The sequence below is a fragment of the Delphinapterus leucas genome, chromosome 6 (assembly GCF_059928025.1).
Source record: "Delphinapterus leucas isolate spDelLeu-1000000601 "Yukka" chromosome 6, BTC_Dleu_Yukka2, whole genome shotgun sequence".
Lineage (NCBI taxonomy): Eukaryota > Metazoa > Chordata > Mammalia > Artiodactyla > Monodontidae > Delphinapterus > Delphinapterus leucas.
Genome location: NC_143134.1, coordinates 90,319,765 through 90,334,697, shown reverse-complemented (window position 1 = coordinate 90,334,697; position 14,933 = coordinate 90,319,765). Strand labels below are relative to the sequence as shown.

Genomic DNA, 14,933 nt, shown 5'->3' with positions numbered 1-14,933 from the left:
AGAACACTTGTGCATGCATTATCTCATTTAATCCTCACAACCACCCCCTGGGACCTTAGTTTCCTCCTTTTACAGATAAGGAAACCGAGGTCCAAAGAGAAGAAATGATTGCCCAGGAGCCTATAGCTAGTCAGCTGCAGAGCCAGGATTTGAACCTGGGAAGTCCCACTCCAGAGCCCAAGCCCTTACCCTGTCAATGCCTGGGCTCTCTGACACCATCCAAGATGCTGTATAATGTGGCTGAAGCCCTCGCCCTCCCAGAGCCCACAGGAAATGTCACACGCCTTTCATCGCCATTGCACCAATTTCTCCCGGCGGCTGCAGCTGGTAGGATACGTGCCTAGAGTGTATGTTCCCACTTGGAACAGTTCCAGCTGAGGATTCTGTGGGAGCCCAAGTTCTGGAGGTTCATGCCTGCATGGGGTGACCAGAGCCATCCCACGGGTTGGTCCTCTTTGCCATCCCTCAGCACAGGAAGGGGGTCCCCACCCATGGCATCCCACTCCCCCTTGTCCAGCTAGGGAAACTGAGGCCCGGGGAAGGGATGGGGACTGCTGGAGACCTCATAGCAGTCATGCCGTACACGGAGGATGCATCAGCGTTTCCTTTTAATTCAATGGGTCAAGTTAAAAACTACATCCTTATTGATTTGCAGTTGCTTCTGTGAAGCGGGTGATCAGAGTGCCTGCTCAGGGTGCCAGGTGGCAGGAGAAACAAAAGTCATTTCATTTTCGATTCATCGTCTGGAGATTTGTCTACCTTGAAGCTACTTTTCAGGCAATGTCCTGGGTTCAGCCAGCGACAGGCCTGCCTCCCAGTGAAAATAGAAGACAGACATGTGACTCAATGCTGAACGTATTTATTTTGGGTACTTGTCTGGCTTCCGCACTAGCTCCTTGGCCAGTTTCTCTGACCTGGAAAGCTCAACACAGTGTCTTGGTGTCGGGAGCCATTGGAACAGTAACAGGAGTCAGACAATCCCAAGTTCACATGCCAGCTCCACCACTCACCAGCTGTGGGACCTCGGGCTGTTCAGTCTCCTGAGCTTTAGTTTTCCCATCTGTAAAACGGGGATAGTCAGAATCCTTATCACACTGGATCTCTGTGTTGATCAAGGGAAAAAAATTGGATGAAAAGACTTCGTAACCTCTAAAGGGTCACACATGAGAGAATGGTTGTTGGCACTCAGGGAAGGCTTGCTGTATTAAATCAAATTTAATTTTATATATTAAAACAATACTGCATAAAGAGGTACTTGGGGGCACAGAGGGCCCATTTATGAAGCTCATTCCCAGTTATTCCTGGCAGCGAGAGGCATGGATAGTGTGGAAAGTAACACTTTTGTAGGAAATACTCCATCTCGATTCCAGCAATAGTTCTCACCATGAACCACCTGGTTCTTCCATCCTTTATTCAGTCCCTCCCGAGGATTGGGCCACTGGTCCCCAGGTGTGAGAGGGTCTCTACTGCCTTTCTCCCCCACAGCCCTCCCTCCCCATTCTGGTTCTGACACGTTTGTTGATTGGTTGGTTTGCCCAGAGCGTGCAGCAGAATCACCTGGAAGAAGTATCAAACATTACAGGGTCCCACCCCTAGAGTTCCAGATTCAGTAGGTTCCAGGAATGAGGCATGAGAATTTGCATTTCCAACAAGGTCCCACGTGTTGCTGATGCTGCTAATCTGGGGACCCCACTTTGAGAACCTAAAGTATACTCAGTACATACTATGTTTTAGGTGCTGGGGTCAGGGAGGAGTTAGGGAGGGGGTGTCACAGCTCTGCTCGGGTGGTGTCCATGCCACCTCCTCCAGGAAGCCTCCCCTGACATGACCAGTCCCTTCCCCACCCTCATCCCAGGTTGGGCTGGGTCCCCTCTGTGCCCCTACCACATCCCGTATGGGTGTGCATTGGTTTATTCTGGAACCGCCAGATACATACTTGTTACTGTCAGCATGGGGGGTGCTAATGCTGTGTTGGTCACCCCTTAGGCAGGCACCCTCTCGAGTTTTGACATTTTCCCAGCTCATCAAGTGAGGCTCAAAGGGCAGAGAAAGGGGAAAGTAAGGTCTCAGGTATGTCTGTTTCCTAAACAACTGTGAGTCATCTCTGAGCCAGTTCAGTTGGCTAATTTAAAATAATCCTATGAAGGTAAGGGGATGACGGAGAAGGGGCAGGCAATTAACAGCTAGTGAGCACCAGTTAGGAGGCTGGCACAGGTTAACCCTATGAAGTTCTGCAAGGTGGGTGTGGTTTCCTTGTCATCACACAGATGACACTACTCAGGCTCAGAGAGGGTGAGCAGCTTGCCCACAGTCACACAGCTAATGAACTCGGCTCAGGCTCCTCTCTCCACTGCTGTGTTGACGCCGAGAGTGCGTAAAGGGCAGGACTGAACACTCTCTTTAGCTGTGCTGGGGCAAGGTGGCTTGGGCTGTTCTGGAGGCAGAAGCAGTTGCGCCCACTTCGTGCTGAGCTTGTGACTTGTCACTGTCACTGTGAAACACAAATGCTCTGAAGGTGGTAGTGCTGCCATTGAGCCCATCAGACTCTGCTCCAGGCTCACTGTTCCCACCAAGCCCATGACTCATCCTTGTGTGCTCAGAATAAACAGGCTCGGACTCGGCAGAAGTTTCCACAGGGAATCTTAGACCTCCCACCATCACCTGGCACACCCAGCACATGCCACCTTCTCCTTACCGTTGGCCCCACTGGGGTTCCGGCAGTGCTTCCTGCCCCCTGCTCAGGTTCCCAGAATGCCTTGGGCCTGGGAGGAAATTAACAATTGTGTTTGTACTCGTAGCTTTTTGCTATGTAATGAGTAACAGTTGTAATTAATGTTTAACACGTGTGAACAGCAGGTCTGCAGAGAGAAGGGGGCTTTAAACAGAGAACTGGGATCACTCGCTTCCTTTGGCTGAGGGACAGGTTTTTCCAGTTATTTTTTCTGTTTGACATATGAATGAATTCATTTAGTAACATAGAAAAAAAAAAAGAAAAACACTGGTGTTTCATAGCTTTGGTTTGCCTGCTAATTATATTGATAGGAATGTTTTTGCTTCAAGTGCGTTTGTCTCCTGTGTGGAAGAAACCCAAAGGTTTAGTAAAATATCTTTGCCCTTCTGCTTGGCAGGTCAGAGATCTTTGTGTGGTTAGAGATTTTTAAGCTCTGTGAGGTCACAGACTCTGCCGGCCTTGTTCACACCTGGGTCCCCACGTAGATCAGTGCCTGGCACGTAACGAACACACAGATATTTGTTAAATTATTGAATAAATCACGTCTCAGGAAAACCAACCCCAAGTTCTCTTCAGGACACAGAATACATAGGTATCATGCAGCCTGCTCACACAGAGGTGATACGTTTTCACATCATTCTTTCGTGCTGTATACCTGTCTCCTCTCCAGATGAGGGTGAGGGACCTGCATGAAGAGGGACGTTTGTGAGCGGCTGTTGTCTGCTGTGGTTGCAGCCCCTGGTCTGAACTCAAGGCCGAGAGTGTGTCCCTGGGTGTTTGAGGATTGACCCGTGCGTCCGGATGCCATGTTGTGAGTGAAGAGACTGGTGTGCCAGTAGGTGGCAAGCAAACCCTTGAGAGCCATGCACCTGCTTGTCCCCTCCTGTCATTCCTCCCTTCCCCCACCACCATCTGTGGAGGGGCAGCAGCAGAAACATATAAGCAGCTAGGCTGGGGCTTTGGGACTCCTGGAAGGGGAGACTCATTTCCACAAATGCCCAGCCTGCTCCCTGCAGGTCCTCAGAGGCTTGTGGATGGGGGAAGTCCCTTTCCCAGGCCCTAGGATTGATTCTAAGAGTCAGTGGGTGTCTGCAGGTTAAAGTGTCAGGAGACACACTACATCAGAGCTGAGGGGACACCTGACACTGAGCCCAGCTCAGAACTAGGAGAGCTGGAGGGTCTGGATTTAAAGCCCTGTGCTGCCCCTTGCTAGCAGGATGACCTGGGGCCAATTGCCTATTTCCTCATCTATAAAACCAGGTGGTAATTGGTGCCAGGAGTCAGGGGCACAGTCAGGGCTCAGTGGAGGCTGGCTTTTGGTATCATTATCGTTACTATTGTTGTTTTTGAGAACCTGTTGCACTGTAGACAGGATTTGCGCAGAACTTGTTAGAGGCCCCTGGGATTCAGAAGACGTGGGTTCAAGTCCAGGTTCAAATCTGGCTGTTGACATGGGGCAAGTCAGTCCCTTTTGCAGCTCTTGTTCCTCATTTATAAAATGAGTTATGATGGTGGAGGTGGCTTGCTTCATCAACTGTAAAGTCCTCTGCGTTTGGGTCATTTCATCATTTTCATCAGGATTTGTCCCTACTTTGCCTGCAGCCAAGCAGCAGCCCTTGGGGCAGGGTCTTTGCACCAGGCAGCGGTGTCCATGCTTCCTTTTTGGGGTGCAGAATAGGAGGATGCAGGCACGCCCCTCATGCCAGGCCCTCCTTCCCCAGTCCAGGCTTGGGTGTACGTGCATGGACAGCGTTCCTGGAAACCAGATGGGATTCCTGGAGCCCAAGTGGGTTTCCCCACGCCCTGCTTCTCGGGGAGTCACCACTGCCCCCTCTCATAATGAGAACCTCTGTTCTCAGGCACTGCCCACGAGACGTGGCAGCTTGGTGCCCTGGGGACTGCATGTGTCTGCAAGGAGAATACAGAGGCCTGTCATAGGTGATCCTGGAAAAGCAAACCAAAACATTTGCTAGGCTGCCCATCACCTTACAGCCTACCTGGAGGCACAAACTTCACTAACCGGGCAGAGGGGAGAGTGAGGCCTGCTCTTGAACTGCAGGGGAGAAGAGGGCTTCACCTCTCTGGGCCTTAGTTTCTCCAGCTGTAAAATGGGAATTCTAATACTTGTCTTACTATGAGGAGCAGGCGAGATGAGGCAGAACATATGTTTAGAAAGTTGAAGCAACAGAGGACCGTTGTCATAGGAACAGAGTTTTAGTCAAGTGCAAGTGTTTGCTCATCGTCGTGAAAGCTTGTGGTATTTCCGTACACTCTGGGTCATGGGGGCCCCCCACCTGCCCAAACCAACGCGCGGTCTCCCTCCTTGCCCCCTCTTGGAGGCTTATGACTGCCTGGGCTGCAGCCCCTTCCATGCCTCTGCACCCCTGCCCTCCCCACTCCCCGCCTGTCCCCCCACTACAAACCTACCCGGCCATCAGCAGTGTGGAGGAATCAGGGCCCAGGACTGTGTGGAAGGGATGCCTTGGGCACCTTCATTCTGTTCTCTGTGCCCTTGTGTTTGCAGAGTCATAGGACATCCATGAACAAACACCAGGCCTGGAACACTGTGCAGGCCCCTCCTGTCAGCCCCGTATTCACTCCCACCTCATCCACACGGGGCCTAAAGAAGCCTCTTTAGCACCTGAGAGCTCCGTGCACAGGGTTTTGTTTTCAGTTCTCTAATCCTTGTTGCCTTATGCTTAAAGGACTCTGTCCCATACTAGAGAACTGGGAGGGCCGGAGACTCCAGGCCAGCCAGAAAGAAGCAGCCACTGAACCTGGAGCACATCGCAGGCCTCACCTGGGACCCAAGACCCTGGGCCCCCTTTGCTCCTTTCCGGTTCCCTGTGAATGAACCCTGTCCTTAGGGGCCACCATCCACACTCGTGGTCCGCCCAGAGGGCTGGGGGATGTTTGGCAGACTGTCGACTCTTCTCTCCCTGCCCGTCCCCAGAGAAAGGCACTTCTAGAGGCTTTCCAGGGTTTCCAGGAGGCTGCGCAGTGTTTCCATCCCAAAGCAGAGGGACAGGGACTGGGGTCTGGGGCTCGCTGCCTGGGGTGACAGCCTGCTTCTATCTGCTGGGGCAGGCTATTTGCCCGCACCAGGCCCCGTTCATAAAAATGTAGGTGAAGTTGCACCAACCTTCTCAGTTCGTTGTGAGGGTCAGAAGAGAATGTCACGTCGGATCCTCACGTATGCTTGCCCATGCACAGGAAGCACTCATTAAAGGTCAAGCCATTTTTCAAAACTATTTTAAAATAATTTGAGGTGGGGAGTCCAGCTCCTAAGTTTCCTTTCTTGATTGATGAATGAGTATTTTTGGTCCTGCTGACCATAAATCTGGATGGAGATTCATTCACTCAACAGATTCTAAGCATCTACTATATATCAGGCACTGTTCTAGGCATTGGGAATTCGCGTTTGAATAAAACAGAATATGTCCTGTCCTCTTGGAACTTCCAACTTCGGAATTCCAGCACAGGTTGGAGAAGATGGTTTCTGATACAAGATACTTTATCTTCTTGAGTACATGAAAAGGAGCTGCTCTGAGCATGGATGTGACCATGGGGAGAAGGGACCACCACATACAGGGGGCCTGCCTGGACTTTGGTACATCATCTGTTACTAACCGCCTCCACAATCCTTTATGGTATAGGTGTTGTCAGCCCTGTTTTACAGAAGAGGCAGCTAAGGCTCAGAGAGGTTTAGAGTCTTGCCCAAAGTCACACAATAGTGGCAGAGGCAAGGTTCAAACCCGGATCTTCCTAACTCCAGAGTCCACGTCCTTTCCATGATGCTGAGCCGCTGCAGTTCCTCTGTTCTCTGGCCTTGTTGCAGCCCATGGGCTGTGCGTCAGGCATGGGGAAGTTCAGAAGAGGCTGAGGCACGAGGCCCCATCTCCATCCCGTTCTGAGAAGACACCTACATAATGCACTGTAATACAGACTGGCGCGGGGTCAGACAGTGGCACAGACAGGGGAGGCGGGGTTCAGAAGAGGAGAAAGGAATTCCACCTGGGGGGGGTGTCTAGGACAAAACTTCCCCCCAGGAGGTAGCATTAAAGCTGAACTGAAGAATGGCTAGGACTTTTGCACCAGAGAGAGTGAAGAAAGGGGTTCTATCGGACAGGCACAGCATAGCAAAGTCCTAGAGGCAGGAAGGCAGATAATGGATTGGGGACCAGCCATTCTTTGTGACTGGAGCCTAGGGGTGGGTGTGGAACCCGGAGGGGTTTTTTTAGGGGAAGATGCATCCAGAAGGTCAGGTTGTCACCAAGTCACAGAGGACCTCAAGCATCAGAGTGAGTTCTCCGTCCCAGGGAAGTAGGAGCCAGCAAGAGTTTCTGAGCCCAGAGAGCTGTGCTTTAGAGGCCCTTTGGCATTTTGGAACCTGATCTCTCTGGCCAGCCCTGAATGATAAACAGGAAGGAGCCAGATCCTGAAGGAACACATTTACTTCATCTAAGCAAACGTTCACTAAACACCATCTCTATGCTCAGCACTACAGTCAGTTTAGGGACAGACAAGAGATTGGAGAGGAAAAAGAGGCCTAAAGTAAATCCCAGGCGCTGCCCCCGCAGAACACCCGGGCTGGTTGGGGGCCCACTGAGCTACAAGAGAAGGGCCAAGTGCCATGAGCCGCCCAGGAGGAAGGTAGTTCTCAGCAGGTGGGATCAGGGGAGGCTTTGTGGAAGGGGGACTTTTGTGCCAGACCTTCGAAGCTTCTAGACTTCATACAGGTGGTGGTCGTTTCAAAGACTAAATGAGTGAGGCACAGCTCCTGCCCGGCCAGCCCCGCTCCTTAGCTCTGAGACCCTGGAGGAATTCTTCCTCCCCTCCTCTGGGCCCCCACTCCCTTGCCCACAGGGTGGCAGGGTTGTTGTGAGGGTTAGAGCTCGCATGGGCGCCTGGAAATGCCGTCTTCTGTCATTGACAAGGACCCAGCTTCAAGGCTGATTGGTATAAAATCTACCATACATGTAGGAAGGGGACCACCAGCGGCAGAGACTAATCTGTAGGGAGGAAGGGCCTCCCGGAAGATCTGAGCTGGGTCTTAAAGAATGAGACGTGTCAGTAGACCAGAGCTTTTGGAAGGACATTTGGGACATCACGAAGGGCCACCTCACCCTCTCGGGAGACAGGCTGCTAGAGCTGTCAACCGGGCCACTTCTCCCACTGCCACCAGGGTACTGGTCCCCATCATCACACCAAAGGCAAAAGGGCTCCAGAGGCCTGGCCCTGCCCGTCTGAGTCTCCCCTCCCTCCCTCAAAACTCTGACTTCTGTCTGTAATTGCCTATAGGTGGAATTAATTAGTTACTGTCATTCTAACAACTCACAAGGGTGGCATATTTTTTCTCTAAATGCAGATATTCTTTTGAGGGCTGTGTCTTCCTTTACCTTTTGCAGAAAATCACTAAATTAAAAGAATTGCCTTTTTAAATTGCAGATTAAAGGGAAGCTTAATTAGAAGGAATGAAAGCAGTTGTGTTTGGAGCTTTTGTTCTTAACTTTTTTTTTTTCTTGTGCTGCTGAATCACTTGGAGTTTGTATATTTTTACTTCAGGTGGAATGATTTGCCTAATTAAGCCTGTCATTCATCACCACCTGTTCCCTCTAAAATGTATGGCTATATTATTAAGCTTGCAAGCGAATGTATGAATTAATTCAGTGGGGATTTACAGTGTTGACTGGGACGTTATTAGGTTTTATCCAATTTATCTGGTATGAAAACCGATATTTTTCCCCAGTGAAACAGCAGCTCATTAAGTTTCTTCATTCAGTCATTCTTTGAACACCTGTTATGTTGTGGGCATGCTCTAGGGATGGGAGGTAGGGGCAAGTATGGTGTAGCCCCTGCCCTTGAGGGGCTCATGAGGAGCCAAACAAGGAAACTGGCAATTAGGGTACCATAGGCTGAGATCAAGGGGAGTCTGGGAAGGAGGTGAGGCCAGGGAAGGCTTCCTGGAAGAGGTGACCCCTGAAGAGCAAGTGGAGTCAGTCAGGTGGACAGTGGGGAGGGGAGGGTGTCCTGGTAATGCAGGCAGAGAGCATGGCCTGGAAAGGGACCTGGTGAGATCTGAGACTAGGCAGGTTGCCAGGTCGTTGGTCGTGAGAGCTTGGGTTCCTTCCATGATCGGTGTTCCATGCTCCATGCCTCTCTTTTCACCTTCTGTGCCAGGAGGTGTGTCGTGGGATTGTATACTGGGAGAGAGCCCCCAATTCTGATTTTAGCCGGTGGAACACCCAGGTTGTCAGAGGTGAAAGTGCCTTACAGTTCATCTGGTTTCTCCCTCTCCTCTGCCTGTGGCAAAACTAAGCCTAGAACCTCATCTCCCGCCTAGTCCCCAACCCCCACTCCTCTGCCCACTCCAGCACTGTTCACCCCCAGGGGCCAGAGGCCTGCTGAGCTGCCTCCTCTCCACTCCCGACATCAGAAAGTTAGCAGAGGGGTGGCTTCGTGGGAAAGTACACACTGGCCCTGTGCTCCCTGACCCCCTCCCCTGCTGTGCCCCGATCTCCATCTCAGTGTGGCATCACACAGGAGTCTTCTCTGACTCGCCCCACATGTAATCAAGTCCTGTTGGAGTCGCCTCCCACACCCCTCTCATCACTGAGGGATTCAGCCTTCCCTAACTGGTCTCTCTGCCTCCAGGGTTGCCCCCAAACCTACCCTCCTTCCGCAGTCAGAGAGGTCTCTAAAGCCCAGTCTGAAGAATGGCGTTCCTTCATTCAACCCATCGTAGGATCAAGTCTCAGCTTTTTAGAAGGGTGACCAGGCCCTCACCTGTCTACCCGATCGCAGTGCTCACCGCTGCCCACGGTCACCCGTCCAGGACTCTGCAAGTTAGGGGGCTCAGGTCAGAATCTGCTTCACCTCTTCCTCACGCCCCCTCCCAGAACATACACCCCATTTGACTGGTTGCCATGAGGGCTGGTGTGGTTCAGTGGGAGCCCTGGTGGGGGAGCTGGGCTGCTGGGAAGCCAGGGAAGGGCCCGTGGTGACACGTGTGCCAGGGCCCCGGCTCTGAGCTTCACCCCCATCACCACTGTGAAAGCCCAGCTCATCAGCCAAATGGAGGAGGCCATTCTCAGACACACAACCCCAGGACGTATTCCCTACAAGGGTCTTGAGGTCATTGCCACCTTGCTGTCTGTCCCTGTGGTTGGACACAGGACAGAACCGTAGCTGGAGACGAGGGCAGGAGCCCCCAGCCAGTCCTCGCTCTGCCCCTACTCCACACTGCCAGTCCTGGCATCACAGGCTGTGGGCGTCTGGAGGTTGGAGCTTGGCCTCCATCCTGCTTTCTCACGGAGCTTAGAGTTTTCTGTGAGTCTTCTTCACCTGGATGATGCCAGCCCCATCCTCCAGCACTCAGGCCAAAAGCCTGTAAGTGACCTTGATCTTCTGTCTCACTCTCACTCCAGCCTGGAGACAGACCAGTCCTGTGCCTCTGCCGGAATCTGGTTTCTCACGGTCACTTCCACCCACCTCTCCCATGCCAGCCCATCCTGCGGGAGCTTCCTCTCTGCTCGGCCTTGCTCCCCTTCCATCTTGGTCTCTCTTTTTTTTTAATTCACAACTTTTTTCTTAAGTAGGTTCACAGCAAAATTTGAGACGAAAGTACGGAGAGTTCCCATATACCCGCGTCCTCTATCCCTTGTCAGTCCAGCAATCCTGTTAAAAAGTGCCAGGTCGGGCTTCCCTGGTGGCGCAGTGGTTGAGAGTCCGCCTGCCGATGCAGGGGACACGGGTTCGTGCCCCGGTCCGGGAGGATCCCACATGCCGCGGAGCGGCTGGGCCCGTGAGCCATGGCCGCTGAGCCTGCGCGTCCGGAGCCTGTGCTCCGCAACGGGAGAGGCCATAACAGTGAGAGGCCCGCGTACCGCAAAAAAAAAAAAAGTGCCAGGTCAAAAGGCTTCCCCGCCATCAGAACATCAGAATGGCTCTTCATTTCTCTCAAACCGAAGTTCTTCCCAAGGCCTCCAGAGCCCCACCACCTGGCCCTGTTCCCTCCCACTCCCCTCAGCCTCAAACCCCGCCCCCCCCCCAATCCCTCCAGTTGCCCTGGGCTGTGTTTTCTCTGTCACCCTTGGCCTGTTCCTAAATTCAAGGCCCTTGAATTTTCTCTTCCTTCTCCCTGGGATGTCCTTCCCCCAGATGTCCACGTGGCTCGGCCCTCCTTTCCTCCAGTCATTTATTCAGATGCCATCCTTCAAGAGGCCCGGCCTGTCCTGCTTTTGTTTTCTCTGGAGCACTTAGCACCAGCCGGTGTGCTGTGGATCTGACTCATTTCACTTGTCGTCTGTCTCTCCTCACTCGGACCCTGAGCTCCAGAGACAGGGATTTCTGTTTTGCTCACTGCTGTTTCCCCAACCCTGAACGGTGCCTTGCACATGTGAATGAGAGTCTAGGGTGGACAGCCTGCTGAACCCCACTGCAGTCATGACAGTGACCACATACACATGCGTCCAACCTGTTCAGGGCCTTCCATTGGCAGGAACCTCCTCGCCCCTTCCCTCTGTTTTCTGTAGTGATTAACAGAGAAGAGTGTCTTGGAGGGATGGAAATGTTTCACAGTCCTGATGCGTGATCTTGCTCCGCGCCTGAGACACGCAACAGGTTCATTCACCTCCGTCCCCGTGGACAGCACATCACCACTGTCAGGGCAGGGGTTTCCCAGCACCTTCTGTGAATGTGAGATTGATTGCCGTGCGGCTGGTGTTGGAGGCCAGCTGGCCACATCCACGCTTGCTGGGTGGGGGGAGATTTTATACCATTGTGTGTCCGTGGGCCTGCACCTTGATGTGGCCTTGGGAACATTGTTCCACAGGCCCTGGCCCAGCTTACTAAGCGCTCTGTGTATGCTGGGCCCATAGGATGCAGTCCCTCATGTGATCTCCCCAGCAGCCTGGTAAGGTAGGGAGTGGGGCCTCAGAGAGGTTGAGCAGCTTAGCCAAGGCACACAGCCAGTCACTGGCCAGCTTAGGCGGGGGGGGACTCAGGTCAGTTTGGAAGCTTCTGTGAAGTGCTTAGCACTGTGTCCACACTGAGCAGACATGATAATAAAAATAATAATATAAATCATAATAAAAGAAAATATTTATAATAGCATTGACTGAGCACAGACTAACTGCACGCCAGGCGCTCTGCTAAGATGGCTGTACACCACCTGGCAGAATCCTCACAGCAACCCCATGAGGTGGGTACGGTCGTTATCCCTATTTTCCAGGTGAGGAAATTGAAGCCCAGAGAGATAACTCGCAAGGTGGACTAGCCAGTCTCCAGGAACACTTCTGGCAACTCCAGTTTTAGCTCAGTATTTTCTGCTTTTTGTGGGGTGTCTCCGGGGTCCTGCCCTCAAGAGGCATCCTCCCCAGCCCGTGGGGTGAACAACACTCTCACAGGTGCAGGGCGGGAGGAAGGCACACTGGAGGACCCATTCCACTGTGCCGGACACTGCTCCAGGCTCCCCTGGGTGCTTGGGTCCAGGACAAGGAGCAGACTTGGGTGATGCAACATGACCCTCGATTAGAACTCTCTAGGGTTGTCCTAGGAGAAAGGGGGCAAGATGTGGCCTGTGCCACCCCAGGTGGGATGGGAGAATGGGAGGAGGAGAGGAGCCACTTTGAGACAGGTTTTTGGCAGAAAATGAGGAACTGTCTAGGGGACTGTGCCCCCTCTGGGAGTGCCATGTCACCTTTGATGGAGGTTGCAGGAGGGTTCCTTTGGGGATAAGGCTGAGCTCAGTGGCCTCTGGGGATTCAACCAGCCTCTCGAATGCACCGTCTGTTTTTGATGGCACATGCTTGTCCCGTTTTAGGAAGCCCACGTCTTTTGAGCCATGTTTGTTCGTTGCCTGGAACCCTTCTGCCTGCAAATTGTAAAGCCCCAACGAGAACCATCAACCGTGACCCCACTATGCGCCACTCCTTGAGCTGAGCTCTGGCTAACCAGGTAACCGTGCTCTTTCTCTCTCTCCCCCACAGCCCAGTTTAATGGCAGTGAGAAACGGCAGTCATCCCCCTCGCCTTCCCGGGACCGGCGGCGCCAGCTTCGAGCTCCCGGAGGGGGCTTCAAGCCCATCAAACATGGGAGCCCCGAGTTCTGTGGGATCCTGGGAGAGAGAGTGGATCCTGCTGTCCCACTGGAGAAGCAAATGTAAGTTCTTAGGGAGCAAAGCCCAGTCTCAGCAACCAGTTCATGGAGTCACTGTGGAGGCTTGTAGAAGGTCAAGGCCACTGTCAAGTCTGTCCGATTGGGGCTAGAGTGCGTGTCTCCTGATTTCTGGCCCTGTCTCTCCACGCTGTGTCGCCTGCCTTCCTTTAGTTGGCTAGTAGGAAGTTCTGTGAAATTGTCCACATGGTGCACCCCTCACTCTTATATGCTCCCTTCTAATTTCATCATCCAGCAAGTGAGTTTTTGAAAAGCTGAATGTATACTAAATCTTGCTGCCTAATTATATATTAGATTTATTTTTATAGCTGTAGTGATGGTTTTTTTTTTTTTTTTTGTAGTGATGGTTTTGCCCCACATCTGCTTGATATTAATTGGGCAAGGCCTGGACACTCTTGATTTGGATTTTCCCCAGAGATTTCCCAGCTTTAATCGGCGTCCAAGTCCCAGCCCTGCTGCCCCTTTCCCTCCCTGCTTCTCCTCAACACCGCTGGTCAGTGTTTGCTGCTCCTCCCCTTGACCGTGATGACCATCTCACTTCTCTTCTGGGGTGTCAGATCCCTGCCCTGCTCTGAAACTTTCAGTGGCTCCCCATCACTGCCAGGATGAAGTCCCATATCCCATCTGCCGCTCACTCTGAGTTGCCCCCAGACTGCTTTCTCGGTTTCTCATCATTCCACGTACCTACCCTAGAGCGAGCTTCTCCAGGAGCTTAATAAAACACGTCCTGGATCCTGTGCTGGCACCGTCAGGTGTATCACCCTCTTAACAAGCGAATGTGGGATAAATGGGGTGATCATCTTATTGCAAAATGGGAAAATCGGGGCTCTAAGAGAGGTGGAGCCTTGGCTAGGATATCATGGCTCAGAGTGCAGAGGTAGGATTCGAACTCCATGACTCAACCCCACATTCTTCCCTCACTTTCCTCTCATATACGCTTCCCCCTCACCCTTAGCACATGGCCGGCACAGAGTAGGCACTCAGTAAGGCCAAGAGATTAGCTGACACCAAGCCGGTTCCTTACGAGACTTCATTGTGTGCGTTATGTACTATGTTAGTCTCCGCCCAGGGGATTCTGGTCTCACCCAGCCGTCAGTGCATCCCTCACAGGAAATGCTCCCTTGCTGAGCAGGATGCAGAGTTTTCCGAATGATGTCATGTGCTCCTGTGCCCCTTTTTAAGCGTGTGCTGCAGCCTCCTTTGTGACAGCCCTGCGCCTGCTACATCAAGCACATTGGAGGTGGGGTGCGCTCCCAGCGGGTGTTGTGTTAATCACTTCTCACAGCCACACAGATTGGGTGGCAGGTTTTGCTTATTTCTGATCAAACTGTGAGCTTTTTAATCAACAAACAAAATATGATCCAGAGATCCCTGGGAGTTGGGAGCTATTCAGCATGCATCCTGACCAGGTCTGCCTGGGTCAGTCTCAGCAACCAGTTCATGGAGCCACTGTTAAGGCTCATAGAAGGTCAAGGCCACTGTCAGTTCTGCCTGATTGGGATTAGAGTGCGCATCTCCTGATTCCTGGCCCTGTGCTTCCTCCCTCCACACTGTATCACTGCCTGGGGTCAGCGGCCCAGCCTACCCTCTTCCCACTCCCAGATGGAACTTCATGGGCCCCTTGAGGGCAGTTCTGCCTTTCCTTTCCCGTTCCCACCCAACAAGGCCCTCGGCCAAGTCCAGAGTCATGAGTGGCTTTTCCCACCACCACCACCACCACCACCCCTGCCCCCGTCTCATCTCTCTGGGATTATTCTGGCCTGCTGGAGACCCTGCCTCATCACCCGAGAGATGGGCTTAAATAACATCCCACTTCCGGCGGAGCCTGAGGACCCAGGTTCACTGTATCCCCCCACCTGGACTGGTGTTGCCTCAGAGATTAGGGGGCCCCTTCAAGGCCCGACTTCTCTCCACCCTAGCACAGAGGAGAGGGAACATGGGGACACTGAGGGATGTGCCCCAGTCTTAGAGGGTTATTGAAGGTGGACAGTCACACATCTGCCCGGGTACCCCTACCACTTGCTTG

The 14,933-nt window shown here is 52.6% G+C and overlaps 1 protein-coding gene across 13 annotated transcripts in view; it reads left to right on the top strand.

Annotated features, from left to right (window-relative positions):
• Positions 1-14,933, top strand: part of SHB (SH2 domain containing adaptor protein B) — a 134,112-nt gene that overhangs the window by 91,281 nt on the left and 27,898 nt on the right. For 6 of the 13 annotated variants that reach the window (XM_022600264.2, XM_089913428.1, XM_089913424.1 and 3 more), the window contains one exon: positions 12,721-12,892. The exons of 2 other annotated variants lie outside the window; for them this stretch is intronic. In XM_022600264.2, coding sequence (XP_022455972.1) covers positions 12,721-12,892 — 172 coding nt within the window. 5 more of the 13 variants (XR_016393594.1, XM_089913431.1, XM_089913433.1 and 2 more) reach the window with 5 other exon arrangements.